The 24687-nt window shown below is 37.9% G+C and overlaps 1 protein-coding gene across 5 annotated transcripts in view; it reads left to right on the forward strand.

Annotated features, from left to right (window-relative positions):
• The window catches only part of MORC4 (MORC family CW-type zinc finger 4), a 78954-nt gene that overhangs the window by 27334 nt on the left and 26933 nt on the right, over positions 1-24687 (forward strand). For 3 of the 5 annotated variants that reach the window (XM_037067671.1, XM_037067674.1, XM_037067676.1), the window contains 3 exons: positions 8346-8444; positions 8881-8949; positions 11228-11356. In XM_037067671.1, coding sequence (XP_036923566.1) covers positions 8346-8444; positions 8881-8949; positions 11228-11356 — 297 coding nt within the window. The remainder of the gene's footprint in view (positions 1-8345; positions 8445-8880; positions 8950-11227; positions 11357-24687) is intronic. The other 2 variants (XM_037067673.1, XM_037067675.1) reach the window with 1 other exon arrangement.

Raw genomic sequence — 24687 nt, forward strand, 5'->3', positions numbered from 1 at the left:
CAGCAGGGGACTCATGAGAGGCAACCATACATTGATGTTTCTCTCCTTCTCTCCTTCCCTTCCCCTCTAAACATAAAATAAATAAAATCTTTTAAAAAAATAAGGAAATTTGATTGGAGCATTAAAGAAGGTTGTCTGCTATCACAAATTTATCCTAAGAGTATGATAGATGTGAGAACTGAAAATAGCAACAGAGATAACCATCATACTGCTGGAATGTCTTTAAATAAATCAGCTATAATATCAGTTTTAATAGTTGTGGATATCAGATTTCAACAGCAACTATCAGGGCTCAAACTTACAACATTATTAGAGTAAATTTCAGCTTCACAAGTACAGTCAAACCTGGCCAGGTGGATCAGTTGGGAGCATCATCCTGTGCACCAAAAGGTTGCAGGTTTGCTCCCTGGTTGAGGTGTGTTCAGGAGGCAACTGATCAATGTGTGTGTGTCTCTCTCTGTCCCTTCTCTGTCCCCGCTCTCCTTCACCCCTCTCCTTTCTCTCTATAATCAATAAACATATCCTCAGGTGAGGATTTTTAAAAGTTCAGTCAACACGTATTGAGTACCCCAGTTTTGCATGGCACAGTGGCTGGGCTTTGTGGAATTTTCTGAAGAATTAGGGGAAAGTACATCAAAGAACATGTATAAAGGACACATGGACAAAGCCATAGGGGGTAGGTTTGACAGAGGAGGGAGGGGATGGGTGGGGAGCAGGGCGGTGGTGGGGTGAAAATGGAGACAACTGTACTTGAACAACAATTAAAAAAAGGAACTACTATAAAGGACACATGGACAAAACCAAGGGGGAAGGTGGGAGCTAGGGACAGAGATGGGTTCGGCTGGCGTGGGAGGGAGTGGGGGGAGAAAATGCAGACAACTGTAATTGAACAACAATAAAGTAATTTTAAAAAAGGTATGGTTCCTGTCCTTGAGGAGTTATAGTCTATATGTAATAGTGGATTATCACATACATGAAACAATTTAGAGAGTAATAAAATGGCTGTTTGATCAATCAAAACCTAAGTGGTATGGTGTAGGAATAATGTCCTGAGAAAAGAGATAGGGAAGGTTTTAGGTAGAAAGTATGACTTAAGATTTTCCTTGAAGGACACAGGATTTAGACAAGGAGGGAAGAGAACTCCAGGATGGAATTATAGCATGAGCTAAGGTAGTGACATGAATTCAGAATGGTAAAAATATGGGGAGTATGAGTAAAGGGATACAACTGGAAGTGAGGGAAATAAAGGCAAATGGATAGAGTAGGGCCATATTTTAGAGCATGCATTGGTAAACTTTTCCTGTGAAGGGACAGGAGGTAAATATTTTAGGCTTTGTAGGCTATGTGGCCTCTGTCACAACTACTCAATTCTGCTGCAGTATGAAAGCATCCACAGGCAAAAACAGGCGGTGGCCTGGATAAGGGCCACAGGCTGTAGTTTGCTGACCCCTGTGCTAGAGCCAGTCTCTAAACTATGTGCTGAGCTGTACATAATGAACTTGCAGTGGAGCCATAAGATATTTTAATTTTTTGAGGGAAATGCAGTGATATTTGACTTCTGTTTATAAACAATAGAAATTGTTTTCTATTGCTGTCATAACAATTACGACAAACTTAGTGGCTTAAGACAACATTGATTTTATCTTAGAGTTCTGTATGTTAAAAGTCCAACACAGATCCCATTACTCTAAAATCAAGGTGTTGGCAAGGCTGCATTTCATTCTGAAGGTTAGGAGAGAATGTATCTCTTTGCCTTTTTCAGCTTCTTGAGGCTGCTGGTATTTTTTAACCCATAGCCCTCTTCCTCCGTCTTCAAAGCCTGCAGTGGTAGGCTGAGTTATTCTCACATCGCATGACTCCAGTGACCTTGCTTCTGTCATCATATCTGTGATTCTGACTCTCTGCCACACTCTTCCACTTTTAAGGACCCTTGTGATTACATGACAATTCTATATAATCTCTCCATTTTAAGGCCAACTAATGAGTAACCTCGATTTCATCGGCAATCTTAATTTCCTCTTTCTATGTAACCTAATATATTTGTGGATTTCAGGGATTAAATGTCATCGAAGGACCCTTATTCTGCCTACCATATTTCACCCTCTGCCCCCCTAATATCTCATGCAAAATACACCCCATGCCAACATTCCCCAAAGTCTCAACTACTACAACTCAAAGTCTGAACTCTCAATGTCATCTGTTCAAAATTCCAAAATCTCATAATCTAAATGAGGTATGGACGATTCTCTGAATCTGATGCATCATGGAGTAATATCCCTCTCCATCTATGAGCGTGTCTTTTTAATTTTTATATTTTGCTCCCAAAATACAATGGAGGGACAGGCATAGGATACCAGGTATAGGTATTCTTGTTCAAGTGGGGAGAAAATTGAAGGAAAAAGGAATCTCTGGTCCCAGACAATTTCAAAATCTAGCCAAGTTAACTCCATTAAATTTCAAGGACTTGGAGGAATGTTCTGGAGCTTTCACCTCCACCCTCTAGATTTCTGGGCTGATGGCTCCACCTTCAGCATCATCATTCATTTTTCATGAAGGGTAGCATGTATTTATAGCTGATATGTTTCATCAGCCTGTTTCCTGACTGTAGCCTTCTTTCATTTTATGCTCTTTTCATCCCTTTCAGTCAGATCTAGCAGCTTTTGTGCTAGTATGCCATTCACTAGAACCTTGTGGGTCTCATAGGTATGTTGTGTATGTTCACTCCATCACACAAGGGGTTTCTGATAGGTTTTTCCTAAATAATCTTATTTTTTTTCTAGTTGCACTGGGGTTGCTCTGGAGATTTGAGTTACATGCTTAATCTTTTGAAAAAAGAGCTTTTTGTGTGACTGAATACTCTGGCCTTTGATCTTTCTGGAGTATTAGCAAAAGGCTGTCCAGTCACAGCCTTGTCTTTTTCCCTAGAGCATACTTTCCTGATAGTGAATCTCAAATTTTAGCATTTTTTACAGTCTGAATAGGCTGAAAATTTCCACACTCATTAAGTCCTGACTCCTTTTTGTTGAGTACCATATTTTGCTATGTATAATGCAATCCCCTGTATAATGAATACCCACACTTTTGGCCCAAACTTTCAGGGAAAAAATGTTTTGTTATAATTTTTTCACTCAATTATTTATTTATTTATATTTAGGAATGAAACAATTATCATATTCTACACTATTATTTTGCATACAGATATTGTTATTGCTTTCTAGAGTTGTGCTTTTAATGCATAAGCATAAATATAAGGATTAAAAGCATTTGTATAGATACAAAATTATTACTACCCATGTATCAATGCACATCCTCATTTTTTCCTAAAAAATTTGGGCAAAAAACGTACTCATTATATATGGCAAAATATGACAGTTGTTCCCTAAGTTTATTTCTTGCATCTCACACTTTACATAAACATCAAGAAGACACCAGGCCACACTTTCAACACTTTGCTTGGAAATCTCAGCCAAATGTTTCAGCACTTGTAAGTTCTGCTTTCTGTATGACTCTGGGACACAACTCTGCTAAGCTTTCTGCCACTATCACCTTTCCTCAAGATTTCCATCAACACATTCCTCATTTCTCTCTGAGCCTTGACAAGCAACACCTTTAACATATGTAATTGTACTAACAGTCTGTTTACAATAATTTTGATATTATCTAAGGGAATTTGTGTTTTTTTCTACCATGATCCTCACTTCCTTCAGAGCCTCAAATTCTTCCACCCTCTGCCCACTGTCCATTTCTAAAGTAACTCCCACATTTTTAGGTATTTGCTATAGCAGTGCCCCAACTTTCAAGTACCAAAATCTGCCGTATTTCTTTTGATTACACCATATGTTTGTGAACCTGGGCTTTCAGCAGTTGCTGTGAGACGAAGCAAGTACCATATTTTTTGGACCATAAGGCACACCTAGGTTTTAGAGGAGGAAAATAGGGAAAAAAATTTTGAAACAAAAAACGTGGTACAGTATTTAATAACAAATAACATAATATTTCACCAATGTCGATGTAAAGAGAACTCAACAGCAGCATTAACAACCATTATTCCTCCCAAATTTTGGGAGAAGGTGCATCTTATAGTCTGAAAAATACAATAATACATGACAATACATGACTATGAAATGAGGGAACCTGTGTCCAGTTTGATCCCAAGGTTTGAGATGTACATTACCCAATAGGCATACACATCCCATTAGTAGATAATTGTGGTTAAGAATAAAAGAGAAATCTTTTTCTAACTTATATGTATTTTTTTCAAATGGGTTCTAAATTTGAATTGATAAATACTTACTAAATTGTTTATTCTGGACTATGTAATAAATTGAAATAGTACATATTTATTTTCACTTGAGAGTGCCATGAAAAACTTGAGACATTAAGGGTGCCATGAACCTAGAAGGTTTGAGTATTTCTGTTTTAGAGGGACAGAAGGTAGAGTGGTTGATGCCTTAGGCAATAAGAATTCATTGTATGTTCTTAAATAGGGGAGTGGATGAAATGCTATCTTAAGAATCTAATACAGTCAACACTTAAACTATGAGGGGTTTAGAAGCCCAGACCACCCATGAAGTTGAGAACCTGCATACAACTTAAGTTGGCCCTCCAGATATACAAATTCCCACCTACAGATCAAAGTTACAGTTGGCCTTTGAACAATGCAGGTTTGAACTTTGCAGGTCCACTTATATATGGATTTTGAACAGTGTGGATTTGAAGTGGACCTTCACAGTTGAAGCCCACATTGTTCAAGGGTCAAGTGTATATTATACTTATGTATAGCTTTATGGTTTATACAGTGCTTTACACAGACTACATCAGTTGATAAATCTGACAATGGTGTAAGGTGTATTAAAGGTTACTAGAGTAATCTAGGTGTGAGGTGAATGTCTGAAATAAAAGTAGCTGTGTAAAATGAAATATATGGTAAATTCTATTAAAAAAATCAGAAAATTTTGGAAATTTATTGATAATGGGATATGGGAAATGGCAATACATTTTAATAACCTCCCAAATAAATCCCTTGTTCATTAGCAGTCACTCCACATTTCTCCTTCTCTTAAACCTCCGGCAACCAAACATCTACTTACTTTTTTTCAAATTTTTTTTTGGTTGTGGCAAAATACACATAACATGACCATCTTAACCATTCCTTTTTTTAAAAAGAGATTTTATTTATTTATTTTTAGAGAGAAGGGAGGGAGGGGAAAAGAAGGAGAGAAACATTGATGTGAGGGAGAAACATTGATTGGTTGCTTCTCATATATTACCTGACCAGAGACCAAAATCACAACCCAGGCATTTACCCTGACTGGAAATTGAACTGGCAACCCTTCACTTTGCAGGACAACACCCAACCAACTGAGCCACACCAGTCAGGGTTTAACTATTCATAAGTATACAGTTCAATGATATTATGTACATTCATATTGTTAAGCAACTGTCACTACCATCCATCTCCAGAACTCTTTTCATCTTGCAAAATGAAACTTTATACCCATGCAACAATAATTACCCACGCCCCACCACCAGCTCCTGGCAACCACCACTCTACTTTCTGTTTCTGTGATTTTGACTATTCTGAATACCTCATATAAGTTAAATCATACAATATTTGCCTTGTTGTGACTGGCTTATTTCACCAAGCATAATGTCCTCAAGCTTCATCCATGTTGAAGCGTGTATCAGAATTTCCATCCCCTTTTAAGACTGAATAATATTTCATTTGTGTGTGTGTGTATACACATACACATACATACATACACACTACATTTTGCTTTTCCATTCAACCATCAATGGACGTTTGGGTTGCTTCCATGTTTTAGCTATCATGATATACTTTCTACAGTAGTTCCCCATTAACCATGGAGTATATGTTCCAAAACCCCCAATGGATGCCTGAAACCATGAATAGTACAGAAGCCTATAAATACTGTTTTTTTTTCCTATACTCACATACCTATGATAAAGTTTAATTTATAAATTAGGCACAGAAAAAGATTAATAATAATAAAATAGAACAGTTATCACAGTATACTATAATAAAAGTTATATGGATGTGGTCTCTCTCAAAATATCTTATTGTACTATACATACAGTGTAGATATACTGATTGCTGGACAAAGGGAAGATTCATGTCCTTGGTAGGATGGAGCTGGACAGTGCATGATTTCATCCCACTACTCAGAACAGTATACAATTTAAAATTTATAAATTGTTTACTTCTTGAATTTTTCATTTAATATTTTTGGACCACATTTGACTGTGAGTAACTAAAACTGTGGAAAGCAAAACTACAAATAAGGGGAGGTACTACTTCCTTTTGTCTAATATGTATTAGTATAGCCATCCTTGCTGTCTTTGAGTTACTATTTACATGGACTATTCTTTTTCATCCTTTCACTTTCTACCTATTTATGCCTTTGCATCTAAAATTAGTCTGTTGTATCCCTGGCTGGTGTGGCTCAGTTGGTTGGGCATCATCCCACAAACCGAAAGGTTGGGGGGTTGATTCCAGGTCAGGGCACATGCCTAGATTGCAAGTTCAGGACCCATTTGGGATGCATATACAAGTCAACCAATTGATGTTTCTCTCTCACATTTTCTCTCCTCTTTCTCCCTCCTTTCCCCTTTCTCTGGAATCAATAAAAGAAAAAAAATAAAAATAATAAGGTTAGTCTCCTGTAGATAGCATATATTTGGATCATGTTTTTTTTTATTCATTCCACCAATCTCTGTGTTTTGTTTGGAGAGTTTAATCTATTTACATGTAATTACTGATAATGAGGTACTTCTGTTATTTTACTTTTTGTTTTCTATACGCTTTATAGATGTGATCCTCGTTTCCTGCATTACTGTCTTCTTCTGTGTTCAGTTGATTTTTTTATGATTAAACATTTAAATCTTCTCATTTCCTTTTGTGCATGTTTTATAGCTCTTTTCTTTGTGGTTACCATGGGGATTACACGAGCCTGTGATCAGAAACAGCACACAGCTATCAGAGCACAGATCCCTGATATCTGAAGGACAGAGTTCTTTTTGCCCCACCCTAGCTCCTGCAAGCTGCTGTTAGGACAGCTGCCTGTCATGGGGCTGGGGCAAGGGATGGTGTGCTGAGAGCTAAAATTTTACAATTTACCATCCAAGCCTTCCCTTGGAAGTTTCAATCCTTCAATAGACTCCACAGTTCCAAATAATTACATCAGATAGAGTCAGGCAGTGCAGTTGTCCAGGTGGAGAGTAAAATTCTTGGTCTTTTGACTTCACCATCTTCCCAGAATCTTGTCTAATTTATTTTTAAGTAGATTTAAAGTAGAATATTAATATAAAACAAGGAACAGTTCTTTATCTGTGGCTTGAGGTAAAGATATAAACATAGAGGTAGGAATATTATTTCATTGGAGGGGAAAAGGGGAGCTCATGTATAATAACCTTGATCTTCTCCGTGTAGTCAGAATCTAATTTAATATAAGTAAGGGGTTGGGGGGTAAGGAAGAATTCCTATTATGGAAAGAACAGGTCTATAAAAACCTTGGGAAACAATCCAGAGAGTCAGGAGATTTTAAAATACTAATTGAGTAATATTTCATGTGTGTACAGTTGTACATGGAAGTTATAAATCTGGGTTGTAGAATTAAATAAGAGTTAGTCATTGGAAATTGACAGTTTTTAAAAGTAAAGTTCTGGTTTTGACTTTATATACATTATGTTTTTGACCCTGGGTCTGCTGTTGTTAATTTGGGAAGAGAGCTAAAGGAGAAAGAGTACAGCCAAAACTGGGGTATAGCTTCCACCAACAGCTATGTAGTAGAAGGTTGAAGAGGACTTTGTTGCCCATTGGTGCTATAACTGCTCTGATCAGCATTTGCATGAAGAGGAACTGTATGGACATTTAAAAATTAATATTTGACTGACTTGTAATAGATAAGATGTAGTTTTTGATCCTATGACTTTCAGCTTGGTCCTGAATAGTTTACATGTAGTCACATGACAATCAAATAACATATCAGTGTTTGGCTCTCTCCTGTCTCTGAAATTTAGTCCTTTATTTCTCTAATGTCAACTCCTCACTCCCCTGTGATTCCAAAAACCTCGAAAATTTGGAGAACATGGTACTTTTTAGGACTTTTGACCATTTTACCTTTTTAATCAAAGTGACTATTCAGCATTCTGACTGTCATTTTGACATGTAATTTGAATGGTAGTGGATTCCCATTCTAGTTGCTATAAATGTAGTTGTTTAAACCTGAATTTTTGGCTTCTTTTAGATGGGAGTATCTCATAAGTCACAAAGTTGTTCAATAAATTCTCACTATTGACATGCTTCTTCTTGCTTTTTCTTTCAGGTTGACCATAAAAGCCCTTGCCCAGAAGCTCAATGCTTATTGGAAGGAAAAGACTTCCAAAGAGAATTTTGAGACCTCAGCCATAGCCAGGACAATACCGTGAGTAGCAATTATAGAATGTAAAAGTATTAAGGGTAATGTCCATAGAGCAAATGGAAAGAACAAGAATAAGATGGTTCTCTTCACTTAAGAAAGTTTAGTTAACTCAAACTGGGAAATCACAGGTACTAATTTTATTATTCTCTAGACCTCTTCATTCTGGTTTAAGACTTGTGTGGTTTGGATTATAAATATGAAGAATTTAGTATGTTCAGTTTATGCTATAGACAATATGATATAGACCATGATGGCCATTTAAGTCAGGTACTCCTAGGTTGGAAATCTGGTTCTGCTTCTTAATAGTTGGGCAAGTTTGGGTAAGTCACTTCACCTCTCTGAGTACAATAAATTAGATGTTAAAACATTTTTAGCACAGCACCTGGCATATAGTAGGTATTCAGAAATGTTAGCAAACTTTCCTTCTCTTTATTCCTAGAGGACATTGTTGGAACTGTACCATGGAATTTGACAGCAGAAGTAGAAAATCCGGCATATCAGAAAAAAGGTAGAATTTATTAAATCTAAGATAGGGAATAACACACAGAACTATGCATCAAGATGAACTGCCCCAGTAGACTGGGGAAAGAACATAAAGAGAGGATTAATATAGAATGTGTAATTCACATATGTAGTCAGTTATACCATCATTAAGGCAGAGATTTGGGTGTTAAAAGTGCATTTTGATGTAGGTACCCACCCGTGTTTATTTTTAATGAAAATTATCAAGAAAAGCTATGATATAACATTTTGTTTCAAATACAACCTAATTGCTTTATGAATATCACCATCTTATTCTAAATATCTTATTCATATCCAACTTCCATGGTTTTCAAAGACATGAAAATTAAGATAAGATGATATTTTTTGCTCTTTCAAATCAGCAATGATTAATTCAATAAAACAGATGTTTGTATATTGCTGGAATGTATATATGTATGTTATGAAATTTTGCTGGAAGCCGAATTGTAATAATCATTATTCTTTATTGACTACTTACTTATATACCAGGCACTGTTCTAAATTCTTTACTTGTATTTACATGTATTGGCTCATCAAATAACTGTATGAGATAGAGATTATTTCTTCTTTGCAAATGTAGACAGTGATACACTGAGAGCTTAGGTAACTTGCTGAGGATTAGACAGGTATAAAGGGGCAGAGCTAAGGTTCAAATATAGGCAGTTCAGTTCCAAAACCCACTATCCATGATGCCTTTCTGAAACAGTGCAATGAGGGTAATATGGTGTAGCCCCTTCAACTACCTATTTATCGCTAACACAAGCTAAAAAGCCTTTCTTGTCTGCCTTGATAGAAGTATCTACTATGGTCTGCATGTAATCTGAGGCAGGGAGTTTCTGACTTTAATATTTGTCCTCAAGAGTGTAATATTGACATGCTTCTGCCAAAGACTCCTCTGTACATGTGCATGTAAAACCAAAGCTAATACGACCTTTCTTTTTACCTCCCACTACTGCTGAAACTGCTTTTTGCTACTCTGGCTTTGAACAAAACAGTGGCTTTATAGAAATATAGAGACACCAGAGGTCAGGCCTGAGCTTAGAGTTTAGCAGTTGCAAGGCTGGAGCAGCCTGGAGCTATGAGATAGGAAGCTGTATACCCCAAAATATGTATGAATTCTCTGTTAAAACAGTTTTAAACAAGAAGAGGATATTGTATTTGAGTGGCAGAATTATGAGTGTCTTTTCTTTTTATACTTTTCTGTATTTTATAGCTTTTTCTATAGTGAGCTGATACTACTATTAAATTTAGGAAAAAAAGACTATAAAGATAAGAAACATATTGAATAAGACATAAAAAATCACAGCATTCTATTGATATATCTAGTATAAGAGCAATATAAATGTAACACACAGAACCGGCCCTAGGCTTAATTATGTTTTTCAAATTGGTCCTAGGTTCCCTGCTACCCTCTTTCTGTGTCTTTTCTCCAGCCTTCCCCCTTTCCACTCCTTTCACACCTTTGATGCTGACTGTTTTTATTATACATGGACCAGCTTCTTTCACAGAGAAACAAATTTTCTTTAAGGTGAAGGTGACTGGATATGCTTCCTAGGCAAGGGTGGGGAGTGGGAGAGGGTATGTGTATTAAGAGTAGAACTCTGGAAGAATTTATTTTAATAATTTAACCCAATTGTTGGGCTGGAGCCACTATTTCTAGTTATAAAATTTAATCAAATTTATATTACTTTTAAAGATTAACTTTAAGAATATCAACATAATAAAATTTTGATTAAAGTATACACAAAGACTACTTTTGAAAGGAAAAAAAGGGATTCTGTAGGGAAATGGAGAGGGAAAAGTTTTGATGATGATTCTTCCATGACTCCCACAATTGCATTTTAAACTTGTCACAGGATTGCATAGAATCAAATAAAATGATTCTGTGGGTTCTATTTCTTAGAGATATATATTATACACATACACACATAAATTTTTTGTTAATTAATTTTAGAGTTAAAATTATCTTCTTGCTTGCTTACTTAGATCAAGAGATTCTAGGATAAATATTATTGACCTCCATAAATACTGGTAGCTCACCATATTAATATTTTTACTACTTTTCATATCCATACCTGGCATAGTTCTATCATTTTTTTCTATGAAGTTCAAGATGTATACATTTTAGACACCTAGACTATAATAGTTATAACACATTTCATATATAAAATAGTGTTATTTCACTTTTGGGTGTGCCTTTCTAATGTAAGACACAGTACAAAGCTAGGGCGCACACAGTGATACTTCTGTTTTCCTTCGTTCAGGAAGATTCCTGACCAGACGTGGGTACAGTGTGATGAGTGTCTTAAATGGAGGAAGCTTCCTGGCAAGGTTGATCCATCTACATTACCTGCAAGATGGTTTTGCTACTATAATTCCCATCCAAAGTACAGGTATGCATAGGACTCAATATTGTGCCAGGAATAACTCCTGATTTCTCTCAACATTCTAAAACATTTTTCATCTCAAGTCCACATTCTTCAGCCTGGAATTCCAGCCTCTGTGCCAACTGATCCCACCCTCCCAATCCAGCTTTATTTTTCATTTATCATAACACAAACCCTATGCTTTAGCCAAGCCTGTGGCTTCACTATTCCCCCCATAAGCCATACTTATTTCCTCCTCCATGACTTGATAATGTCATTCCACTTCTTCTATAATGATTTTATGCATTCCATCTGCCTATCTAAATTGTATCCATCTGGGATGCTTAAGTATTTAGTGTAATACGTCTCCTGTTGACAATAGTTTACAGTATTTTACTCTGGATTCCTGTGGTATTTAATTCTTGACATTTGTTCACATAATGTGTTATAATTTTACAATGTTTTTCATATGTATGTACTTGGACTCTTCAAGATTATAAGCTATTTGAGAACAAGGGCTTTACCCTTTGATCAAGTTGATGGATTTCTTCATATGCTTCCTATACCTGAATCTCTTCTAGTACCTATTATACATAAAATGTTGTTTGTTTTAATGTCTGTCTTTTTCCCCATTTTCACCAGAGCACGCTCCACCCACTACCCATCCCTGCCTCCCACCCTCAAACCTACCCCCTTTGGCTTTGTCCATGTGTCATTTATACATATTCCTTGACGGCCCTTCCCATATTATCCCTTACTACCCATCTCCCCTCTCCTGTCTGATTACTGTCACTTTGTTCTTATTTCAATATCTCTAGTTATATTTTGCTTACTTATTTGTTTTGTTGATTAGGTTCCACTTATAGGTGAGATCATATGGTATTTTTCTTTCGCCACCTGGAATACTTCACTTAGCATAATGCTCTCCAGTTCCATCCATGCTGTTGTAAAGGATAGGAGCTCCTTCTTTCTTTCTGTGTAATAGTCCATTGTGTAAATGTATGACACTTGTTTGATCCACTCATTTACTGATGCGCACCTGGCTTGCTTCCAGCACTTGGCTATTGTAAATTGTGCTGCTATAAACTTTGGGGAACATAGATTCTTTTGAATTGGTGTTTCAGGATCCTTAGGGTATAATCCGAGCTGTGGTATTGCTGGGTCAAAAGGCAGTTCCATTTTTAGTTTTATGAGGAAATTCCACACTGTTTTCAACAGTGGCTGAACCAGTCTGCTTTCCCACCAACAGTGCACTAGGGTTCCCTTTTCTTCAAATCCTCTCCAGTACTTGTTTGTTGATTTGTTTATGATGGCCATTCTCAGTGGTGTGAAATGGTATCTCACTGTGGTTTTAATTTGCATCTCTCTGATGGCTAGTGATATTGAGCATCTTTCATATGTCTCTGGGCCCTTTGTATGTCCTCCTTGGAGAAGTGCCTGTTCAAGTCCTTTGCCTATTTTTTAATTGGGTTGTTTGTCTTCCTGAAGAAATCCTGTGAGTTCTTTATATATTTTGGAGATCAAACCCTTGTCCAAGGTATCATTTGCAAATATGTTTTCCCATATGGTTGGTTCTGTTTTCATTTTAATGCTGTTTTCTCTAGCCATGCAGAAGCTTTTTGCATGAGGTCCTTTTTGTGTATTTTTTCCTTATGTCCCTTGCTCTAGGGGACATATTAATGAAAATTTTGCTGTGTGGAATATCTGAGATTTTCCTGCCAATGTTCTTCTCTAGGACTTTAATGGTGTCACGACATATTTAAGTCTTTTTTCACCTTGAATTTATTTTTTTGTATGGCATAAGTTGGTGGTTGAGTTTCATTTCTTTGCATGTAGTTTCTTTGCATGAGTTTCATTTCTTTGTCCAGCTTTCCCAACACCATTTGTTGAAGATATTTTTACTCTATTATATACTTCTGCCCCCTTTGTCAAATATTAATTGACCATAGAGACTTGGTTTTATTGCTGGGCTCTCTATTCAGTTCCATTGGTCTATGTGTCTGTTCTTATGCCAGTACCAGACTGTTTTGATTACAGTGGGCTTATAATATAGTTTGGTGTCAGATATTGTCATCCCTCCTATCTTGTTCTTTCTCAAAATTGCTAAAGCTATTCAGGGTCATTTATAGTTCCATACAAATTTTTGAAGTGTTTGATCTATGTCTTTGAAATATGTCATTGGTATTTCAATAGGGATTGTGTTGAATCTGTAAATTGCCTTGGGTAGTATAAACATTTTGATGATGTTAATTCTTGCAATCCATGAACACGGTATATGCTGCCATTTATTTGTGTCTTCCCTAATTTCTCTCTTCACTGTTGTATAGTTTTCTGAGTACAGGTCTTTCACCCCTTGGTTAGGTTTATTTCTAGGTACTTTATTTTTTATTGTGAAATAGGAGATGTGTGATTTCTTGTGACTTCTGATTCTGATCTTTTGTTGTTGTTGTATAAAAAGGCCTTTGATTTCTGAATATTGAGTTTGAACCCTGCTGTTTTGGCAAGTTTGCTTATTAGGTCGAGTAGTTTTTTGGTGGAGTCTGTAGGATTTTTTCTGTATACTATCATATTGTCTGCAAACAGTGACAGTTTTGTTTCTCCTTTTCTATTTGGATGCCTTTTATTTCCTTTTCTTGTCTGATTGCTTTGGCTAGGACTTCCAATTTTATGTTGAATGGAAGTGGTGAAAGTGGACAACCTTGTCTTGTTCTTGATCTTAGGGGTAAAGTTTTTAATTTTTGCCTGTTGAGTCTGATATTGGCTGTAACTCTCATATGTGCCCTTTATTATATTGAGGAATGTTCTCTCTATTTCCACTTTGGTGAGTGTTTTTATCATAAATGATTGCTGTACCTTATCAAATGCTTTTTCCACATCTACTGATATGATTATATGATTTTTGTCTTTGCTTTTGTTTATGTGATGTATTATGTTTATTGATTTGCAAATGTTCTACCATCCTAGCATCCTGGGGATAAATCCCACCTGGTCTCTGGGTGGGATCTATGATATATGATCTTTTTAATATATTGTTGGATGTGGTTTGCCAGTATTTTGTTGAGGATTTTAGAGTCTATGTTCATCAGCAATATTGACCTGTAGTTTTCTTTCTTTGTTGTATCTTTATTTGGGTTTTGGGATTAGGATGATGCTGGCTTCATAAGAAGAGTTTGGGAGTCCTCCCTCTTCTTGGACTTTTTGGAATAGTCTGAGAAGGATAGGGGTTAACTCTTCCTTAAATGTCTTATAAAATTCTCCTGGGAAACTGTCCAGTCCAGGGCTTTTGTGTGCCAGGAATTTTCTGTTTACTGCTTCAATTTCATCAGCTATTATTGGTTTGTTAAAGCTTTCTGCTTCTTCTTCATTTAGTTCTGTAAGATTATATTTTTCTAGAAATTTGCTCATTTCACCAAGGTTTTCAAGTTTCTTGGCTTACAGTTGTATGTAGTAATTTCTCCATTGTATCTCCATGGTATCAGTTGTAATTATTCCTCTTTGATTTCTGATTTTGTTTATTTGGGTCCCCTCTCTCTTTCTGTTGATGAGTCTGCTTAAGGGCTTGTGAATTTTGTTTATCTTTTCAAAGAACCACCTCCTGGATTTGTTGATACTTTGGATTGTTCTTTTAGTCTTTATGTCATTTAATTCTTCTTTGATCTTGGTTATTTACTTCCTTTTACTTGTTTTGAGCTTTGTTTTTGTTTTTCCTCCAGGTTTTTTAGATGTAGGGGTAGGTTATTTATTTGAAATGTTTCTATCTGTTTTAGGTAGGCCTGTACAGCTATGAACTTCTCTCTCAGGACTGCCTTTGCCTGTGTCCCCTAAGTTTTGGACTGGTTGTCTGTTCATTTTCATTTTTTTCCAGGTACATTTTGATTTCTTCCTTGATGTCATTCATAACCCATTCATTGTTTAATAGCATGATATTCAATCTCTATGAATTTGAGTGTTTTTGAGTTTTTACCTTGAGGTTGGTTTCCAGTTTTAGGCCCTTGTGGTCCCAGAAGATGCTTGATATAATTTAAATTTTCTTGAATTTGCTGAGGCTTGTTTTGTGTCCTATTAAGTGGTCTATCTTTGAAAATGTTCCATGTGCATGGAAAAGAATGCATATTTTGCTTCTTCGGGATGAATGCTTCTATATATATATATATCAGTTAACTACATTTGATGTAGGGCATTGTTCAGTGCTGCAGCATCCTTGTTGATATTTTGTTTGAAAAAACTATCTATTTTTAACAGTGGGGTGTTAAAATTCCTTACTATAAGTGTGTTGGTGCCTATATCTTTCTTTAAGTCCTCAAAGATTTCCTTTACGCATTTGGTTGCTCCTATGTTGGGTGCATATATGTTTACAATGTTTATGTCTTCTTGATGGATTTTTTCCTTGAATATTATGAAATGACCTTCTGAGTCTCTATGGCACTTTTTTAAGCCTATTTTGTCTGATATGAGTATTGCTACCCTGGCTTTTTCTTCCTGTCTATTTGCTTGAATTATTTTTTCCAACCCTTCACTTTTAGTCTGTGAAGATCTTTTGTCCTGAGGCAGGTCTCTTGTAAGTAGCATATGTGTGGGTCATGCTTTCATATCCATTCAGCTATTCTATGTCTTTTTAAAAAATTTTTTTAAAGATTTTATTTATTTATTTATCTTTAGAGGGGAAAAAGAGAAGGAGAGAAACATCAATGTATGGTTGCCTTTTGTGCGTCCCCTGCTGGTAGTTAGCCTGCAAGGAACCAGCCTGCAACCCAGGCATGTGCCCTGACTGGGAATCAAACCGCTATTGTCTGGTTCGAAGGCCTGCACTCAATCCACTGAGCTATGTCAGCCAGGGCTATTCTGTCTTTTGATTTGAGCATTTAATCCATTTACATTTAAGGTTATTATTGATAGGTGCTTATTTATTGCCATTTTGTACCTGTGTTCCTCCCTGTCTCTCTCTTTTCCTTCCTTTCCTTAAAGCAGTCCTTTTAGCCCTTCTTGCAGAGCTGGTTTGGTGGAGGTGTATTCTTTTAGACTTCTTTTGTCTTGGAAGCTCTTTATTTGGCCTTCTATCTTGATTGAGAACCTTGCTGGTGAAGTAGCCTTGGTTGTAGGCCTCTGTTTCTCATTACTTGGAATATTTCTTGCCATTCTCTTCTTGCTTGGAGTGTTTCCATTAAGAAGTCAACAGTTAACCATATTGGGGCTCCCTTGTATGTTACTTTCTGTTTCTCCCTTGCTGCCTTTGAGATTCTCTCTTTGTCTTGGAATTTTGCCATTTTAATGATGATGTGTCTTGAAGTGGGTGTGTTTATGTTCCTCTTGATTGGGACTCTGTTGTTTCCTGGATTTGTGTGACTTTTTCTTTCATCAAATTAGGGAAGTTTTCCATCATTACTTTTTTCAAATAGGTTTTTTATCCCTTGCTCTTCTTCCTCTCCTTCTGGTATCCCTATTATTTGGATATTATTACATTTCATATTGTCTTGCATTTTTCTTAATCCCTCTTCATTTTTCTGAGCCTCTTTTCCTTTTCTTGCTCTTTCTGGGAGTTTTTTTCTACTTTGTCCTCCATCCTGCTGATCTGATGTTTTGCTTCATGGATCCTGCTTTTTATTCCTTCCACTGTATTATTCAGTTCAGAAATTGTATTCTTCATTTCCTCTTGGCCCTTGCTGATAGTTTCTGTTTCCTTTTTCATGTTTATATACTTTGCAGTAAGTTCATTGTAATCCCCCTCTAGTTTCTGGTAGCTCATTGTGAGGTCTTTGAACTTCCTGATAGCCAGTGCTTTGAAATCAATATCTGATAGCTGACTTGCCCCTATTTCATCTAGCATTCTTTCTGAGGCTTCCTCCTTTTCTTTTGTTTGGGGATTTTTTGTTTGTTTTCCCATTGTTTGTGAGACTCTTTTTGTTAGCTTCAGCTTCTTAAATTGAATTGTCCTGGCTTCCTGAGTTTATTGTGTGAACTTCTGTGGCATAATACTTGTGAGATTCAGTGGTGTGTGTTCCTTTATCTCCCCAGGTCACTGGTCTTGGGCTGTCCTTTAAGTTGGCTCTGTGTTTGTCTTTGGGTTTTGGTTGTTTTGGGGTCTTTCTTTTGTGTGTCCTTCCCACCAGTTGGTTAAAAGATGGTCCCTCTGTCCACCACCTGTTTCAATTTGTTGTGCTGGTGATGACAGGTTGTGTTGAAGCTAGTTCTTCCTTGTGTACAAGATTTGAGGATTCTCTTTTGCTCTTGTTCAGTTGTTTGCACTAGGTAGTTTCTTCACTATTTAGTTGTATTTCTACATAGGTCTTGGATTGAGGCTTGTTTGGTTTGCACTCCTTTCTTTACCTTTTTCTCTTGTTATCTGTTGGTGGTTCCTTTGTTTTTGGGTTTCCACTTCCATTGGGTATCCTGGTGTTCACCGCTTCCACCTACTCTTTTTTGTGTGTGATTAGTTTGAGGAGAAGGCAAAATGGTTTATGACAGCAGTAGAGTATTTTATGGTATTTACAGTAGCAGCCAGTAGAGAAGAGATAGGTGATCCTTTTGCTAGTGATGTATAGTGATAACCATATTCTTCAACCCAAGTAGCCAGTTTTTAGAAAGGATGGATAGAAGATAAGACTCTTATTGGGGAGGGAATGTTTATGATTTGGATCTAGAAGGCAGTGAGCTTGTGGGAGGTCAGATTCTGAGGTAAGGTGAGAATAAAGGATAGTAAATAGGTGTAGTGTGTGAGAGAATAGAGTTAACCACTACAGTGATATAGTTAAGAAAACAATGAAATGGGCTAAGATCTGGGAGGGGTGTTATATAGTATTTATGATAATATGAAACAGCTATTGTTTACAGTAATATTAGAGGAACAGTCATATGACAGAATCTATGGCTAATCTATGGGATACCAAGAACAGGGAGTATTGGACCTTCAATAGTGTGCTAATGGATCACAGGTGAAGTGAGGCACTGTAAATTAGCAATATACTGTGTATGAGAAGACAGGGTAAACCCGTAAAATGGTACAATATAACCAGCCAAGGCAAAGAAGCCTATACAGAAAGAGGAGGAATACAAAGATACTATTAAAATAAAAGATGTAAGAATAGTGAAAAAAGTAATACAAATATGCAGTACCTTGTAGTTTCTCTGCTATATCAAAGTGAAATTTGTCTCTCTGTCTCTACCTTTGGGTAGAGAGATGTCTCTACTGTTGGGTCAATGCCCCCTATTTGGGTCCAACTCTGGTCTTTTTGCGGTTCCAAGTTTTTTGTTTCACTTGTGGGTAAAAAAAAAGGCAAGAGAAGGGAGGAAAAAGTGGTAAGTTTGGAAAGAAAGGAAGATGGAATAGAACAAGAAAGAAGGAAAGAGAGGAAAAGGTATTGGAAGATAAAACAATAATAAAGTTAAAATAAAAGATCACTTAAAAAAACCCACCTCTTGTTGGTCTCCAGCTGGCTAAACTGGTTTTTCTGGTCTCACTGGCTGCAGCAGTTTGAGGGGGATTGGTGTGGCCTTTTTCCCTTCTCAGTGTACTCAGCCAGTCTGGTGAGCACTCTCCCAAGATTCATTCCAGCACCTCTCCCCAGCGTCCCACCCAGGGATTCCAGGTCCTCTTCAGAGCATTCTTTCCCCAAAGTCATCACAGTGGGCTGGGGTGCAGGCGGGTGTGCCTGCCCAGGCTTCCCTAGTCTGGCAGGCTTGGGAGTGAACCTTTCCTAGTGCTCTGGGGGATGCCAGGCCGTCTGCCCAACCTCGGGATTGCTGCAAGGCTGGGTGGGGAGCAGGCCAAGTGGCTGTCACAGTTGGATCCCCCAAGCAGTTTACTTTTCAAGAAATTTCTCCCAGTCAAACCTTCTACACAGGAGCAGGCCAGGCAGGGAGGGAGCTGGTGATCAGGCTCTCTCTCAAGGACCCTGCTGCCGGCCCTCAGCTCCCATAGAGTCCATGGCAGACCCGTGCTGGTTGCGGATGCCGTGCTGGTCCCTCGGACCTCATTGTCCTGAAGTCATCTCCTCACTGTCTGGTCTTTCGGTGTCTGCTACAATTTCTGGTCTCCTATTTTCTCATATGCTGGGGCACTGTTGGCTATTTGCTGTGTTCCTCCACAGATCAGCCAGGTTTTTCTCCCATGTGTGGGGGGAAGCAGAATCCTCTCTGTCCTACTTCACCGCCATCTCCCAGTCTCTCTCGGTCATGTTTTCTTATCCATTTAACTACTCTATGTCTTTTGATTGGAACATTTAATTTATTATCATTTAAAGTTATTGTTGATAGGTATTTATTCATTTTCCCTCTTTGTATCTGTGTTCCTCTCCTTCTCATTCTATTCCTTTCTCTTCTTATAGTAGTCCCTTTAGCATGTCTTTCAGTGCTGGTTTGGTGGAGGTGTATTCTTGCAGCCTTCTTTTGTATGGGAAACTCCTTATTTCACCTTCCATTTTAATTCAGAACCTTACTGGGTAGAGATCTCTTTGTTGCAGGCCTGTGGTTTTCATGACTGGGAATATTTTTGCCATTTTCTCCTGGCCTGTAGTGTATGTGTTAAAAAAAACTTCTACTAGCCTTATTGGACCTCCACTGTATGTTGCTTCTTGTTTCTCCCTTGCTGCTTTTAAAATTCTATTTTGGTCTTTTAACTTGGCATTTTATTATGATATGTCTTGCAGTAGACCTCTTTGGATTCACCTTGTTTGGGACCTGCTGTGCTTCCTGAACTTGCATGTTTTTTCCCCTCTCCAAATTTGGAAAGTTTTCCATCTTTATTCTTTTAAAGAGGTTTTCTATCCCTTGCTCCTTTTCATCTTTTTCTGGTATTCCTATGACTCGAATATTGTTGCATTTTGTGTTGTCTTGCCATTCCCTTAAGCTATCTTCATAGTTTTGAGTCTTTTTGTCTTGTAGATGCTTTACCTGCATGTTTCGTTTTACCTTGTCTTCCAGCTCACTAATTCATTCCTCTGCTTCATCCAGTCAGCTTGTAATTCCTTCTAGTGTGTTTTTTTAATTTCAGAAATTACATTCTTCATTTCTTCCTGGGTCTTTCTCTTTTGTTGAAATATTTTATTTATTTTTTGGGCAGGAGGGAGGGAGGGAGAAAGAAATGGAGAGAAACATTAATGTGTGGTTGCCTATTGAACGTCCCCTACCGGAGAGCTGGCCCGCAACCCAGGCATGTACCCTGACTAGGAATTGAACCAGCAACCCTTCGTTTTCAGGTTGGAGTTCAATCCACTGAATCACACCAGCAGGGTTTGGTTCTTGTTTATAGTTTCTATTTCCTTTTTCTTTTTTTAAAAAAAATTATTGTTGTTCAATTATAGTTGTCTGCATTTTCTCCCCACCACTCCCCTCCATTCCAGACAAACCCAGCTCCCTCCCTTGCTTCCATCCTTCCCCTTAGTTTTGTCCATGTGTCCCTTATAGTAGTTCCTGAAAACCCTTCTCCCAACTGTCCCCTTCCCCCTCCCCTTTGGCTATTGTTAGATTGTTCTTAATTTCAATTTCTCTGGTTATATTTTGTTTGCTTTTTTCTTTTGTTGATTATGTTCCAGTTAAAGGTGAGATCATATGGTACTTGTCCCTCACCACCTGGCTTATTTGACTTAGCATAATGCTCTGTTTCCTTTTTCATACTATTGTAGTTCTTACTCAGTTCCTTGTAGTTGTATGAGAGTTTTTTGAGCATCCTTATAACCATTCTTTTGAATTTTATTTGATACTTTGCTTGCCTCCATCTTATTTACCTCTTTTAGTGAGGAGTCTTCCATTCCTTTTGATTGCAAATTCTTCCTTTGTCTCCCCATTTTAGATGACTGTTTTTGTTCCTGTGCTTCCTGATGCTCTGCTTTGCTAACTGTCTTAGTAGGGCAAACTTCTGTGGTAGAAGTTCTATAGGATTCAGTGGTGTGGTCTGTTTGATTTACTCATCTGGATACTCTAGGGTTATCCTTTCTTTTGTTTGTATGGGCTCTCTTGTACTTGAGTTTTACCTGTTGGTGGTTCCTTTGTTGGGGGGTTCTCACCTCCAGCAGGTTTACTAGTGTTTACAATTCCCACCTTGTCTTGTGTGTGATCAGTGGCAGGGGGAAGGTGAAATGGAATAAGGTAGCAGGAGTGTGTTCTATGGAATTTACAGTGCCCACAAGTAGAGAACAGATAGAAGATCCTTTGGAGAAGTACAGTGATTACCATGATATTTCACCCTCCTACCTATTCTTTATAAAAAGTGAAAAAGAGGCCCAGGTTAGCGTGGCTCAGTAGATTGAGTGCCAGCCTGCAAATTAAAGGTTCACCATTTTGATTTCCAATCTAGGACACATGCCTGGGTTGTGGGCCTGGTCCCCCAGTAGGGGGACCACACACTGATGTTTCTCTCCATCTCTCCCTCCCTTCCCCTCTCTCAAAAATACATAAATAAAATATTTTTTAAAAGGTGAAAAAGAGATAAGACTCTTATTAGAAGGGAGAAAGAATATGAGCTGAATCCAGAAAACAGGGCACTTGTGTGTGGTTAGATGGTAAGATATAGTGAGAGTAAGGGATAGGAACTAGGCATGATGTATGAGAGAATAAAGTTAACCACAAGAGTAGTAAAGTTCAGGAAGACAGTGAAATGGGCCAAGACCAGGGAAGGGTGCTGTGTAGGATTTACAATAATATGGAACAACAATTACTTATAAAATTATTTATAAAATTATAGAAACAACAATAATAGGACAAGAAATATATGATCTGAATAAAAAGAATAGAAAGTAAAAGACCAAGGGTAGTATGTTATTGGAATACAAGTGAAGTGAGAGAAGAAAAATTAAAATGCAATGTAAAAGGGAGAACCAAGAATAGCAAACAATGCAATTAAACAAACAGATTGAAGAAAATTAAACCAAATGAAGAGAAACAAAAAAATAATAAAAGGAATAATAATAAAAATAAAAATAAAAAATAAAATGTAAGTTCTGTAGGATAGGAAAGTGAAATTTGTCTCAGTTTCCCATTTGGCATTAGACTTCTGATCTCTTTCTGGTTCTGTCTTTGGTTCTTTGGTCCTTTCACAGCTCCAGGTCTATTGTGTCACACTTAGAGCGGGGGAAAGCCTCCTGCTGACATTAAACCTGCCAAGCAAGTTCTGTGTCTTCCTTTTTTTCTATGGGTGGGCAGAGGGTGGCTGGGCTTTGCTCTTTTCTTTTCCTGTGGTTTTTCAAGGATAGAGGCTCAGTCTGGACTGCAATATTCCCAGGTGCCCAGCCTCCAGCCCAAGCCCTCAGAGTGCTGCACTGCAGCCACTGTCCATCTGAACCAGGCTGGCACCTTTAAGCCACCACGTTGTGCCACCTGTGAGGTTCACTGCTTAGGACCAACTTGAACCTCTCCTCCTTCCTCTTTGCTGGCTTAGGTACTGTACACTCTCACATCCTTTTAGGGCAGTTTAGTTCTCTATTAAATTGAGTTTCCCTGAGGAGTCCTAAGTCTCTGAACCCTTGCTGCCCTCCTCTGATGTAGGTGCCCCTCCTCCTCCCTGTTTGCTGGCCCGACTACTGAGCAGGAGAGATCCTTGCACAGCATCTTCATGCCATTTTCTCTGAGCAAATTTTGCCGGGTTACGGTTTGTGTTCTTAATAAGCACCTCGCTTTTCACATAGCCCAACTCTCTGACCAATCCTGAGACTCTCTGGGTCACAGTCAGTCACAGCCCAACACTTCTCCCATCCCTAGGTGTCTGCCTGCTCCCCGCTTTCTCTGGCACTGTCCTGGCCAGCGACCAGAGTCCAAGGTAGGGAATACCCCTGGCTGTGTGTCTTGCACTGCATCTTTATCCTCCCAGCGACTTTAAGCATCCAGGTCTTTCCTAGGCAGGACTGGCTTCTTTGCTGTCGGAGAGGAGGGAGCTGCAAAGTTAGGATCACTAACCTGGTTTTCCTCCAAAAGTCCTATAGCAGCAGGGATGGGAGCCACAGCCACCAGAGTGCAGTCCTAGGTTCAGAGCCCGGTGACTATCCCATCTGCCTACAAACTTTCCTTACCCTCAGTTTTTTAATGCCCTCTTCAATTTTGGCCTCCAAACTTCATATAAGCTGGGATTCCATTTGCTGTTCACTCTGTTCTTCGGAAGATCAGCTAGGGGTCCCAGTTGGGTATAGGAGAAAATGGGTTAAACTCCCACCTACCTTGCCGCCATCTTCCAAGTACCCCTACATGTTTGTCTTCTTAATGTTCTATATGTTCCTTGTAGCATTGAACATCTAGATAGTGCCTGACATATCCATGGGCATTCATTTCAATTTAACAGATATTTTTTATTTGATTCAGTAGTCACATAGGTTTAAAACAATAACTCAATTTGCTTCATTTCAGCTGAGATGCAGTTCCTTTTCTCCTCAGGACAAATGCTTATTGAAAAAAAAAAGTACTAGGTGTTCTCATTCCCAGGAACACAGCCAAGGCCATTCTTCCCTGTCAGGCGTGTACCTCATAAACTCTAAGGGTTTCCTAAACTTGTAACCTGGGGAGCAATGGGCAGTGGCAGCTCATCCTGAGCTAAGCCCCTGAACCTGTCTCCAGGGCTCTCTTTTTCTCTGACTTTCCATTGAGTCAAAGCAGCCCACCTAGGATATCTCCTGTTGCTTTTTCTATTCCAAGTCCTTCCTTTGTTTTGCTGTTCCCAGCTTTAATAAGAGTACTCTCAAGATTACAAAAAAAGAAAGAAAAATAAAAAAGGTACTAAAACAGAGTATGTATTTTAGAAAAAATGTTTCAAGTGCAGGAAATTGAGTAAAGAAAATCTAGGTCTGTAATGAGTAAGCATTCCTTCATATTCTCCAGCTGTGTCTAAGCATCTCTCCATGGAGAGAGCAATTGGGATCCTGATTAGAATATGGGACTGAGTGCTTAGAAGTTTCATTTCTTGAATCCTGTCTCTCCTATGGGTTTACTCTTAGTTCAGGAAACAGCCTTCCAGGATACTTTGCCACCCTATAAAATGGGTATAGGACAGGTTTTCCAGTTATTAGTAATTTTTATTTGTTTCTAGGATTTCTTTTGACCATTTAATGTTTTTTCTAGTACTACTTTGTTTTTACTCCTCTAAAATCCTCCTCATGCTTTATATATAGCAAATATATGTATATCTTCTCATTTATAAAATTCTCCTTTTTCTTCTCTTTGCTAGTCTCCCTCTGTTCTTTTTATGATATAAGCTCTTATTTCCTTATTGCTGCTTTCTATCAAAGCCTTTTCTTTTCTACTATAGGTATCTTTACCTGGTTTAGGAGTCCTCATCCTTGTAGCCTGAATCTTGGGAATTACTTTCTTAGTACAGGAGAGGCAAGAGCAATATTCTCTCTGTATGGAATCTCAAGCAAATATGTCATGTGCTTGAACTTAAG

This window comes from Sturnira hondurensis, unplaced genomic scaffold, assembly GCF_014824575.4.
Source record: "Sturnira hondurensis isolate 20B ecotype Veracruz unplaced genomic scaffold, ASM1482457v3 Scaffold0017394, whole genome shotgun sequence".
Taxonomy (NCBI): domain Eukaryota; kingdom Metazoa; phylum Chordata; class Mammalia; order Chiroptera; family Phyllostomidae; genus Sturnira; species Sturnira hondurensis.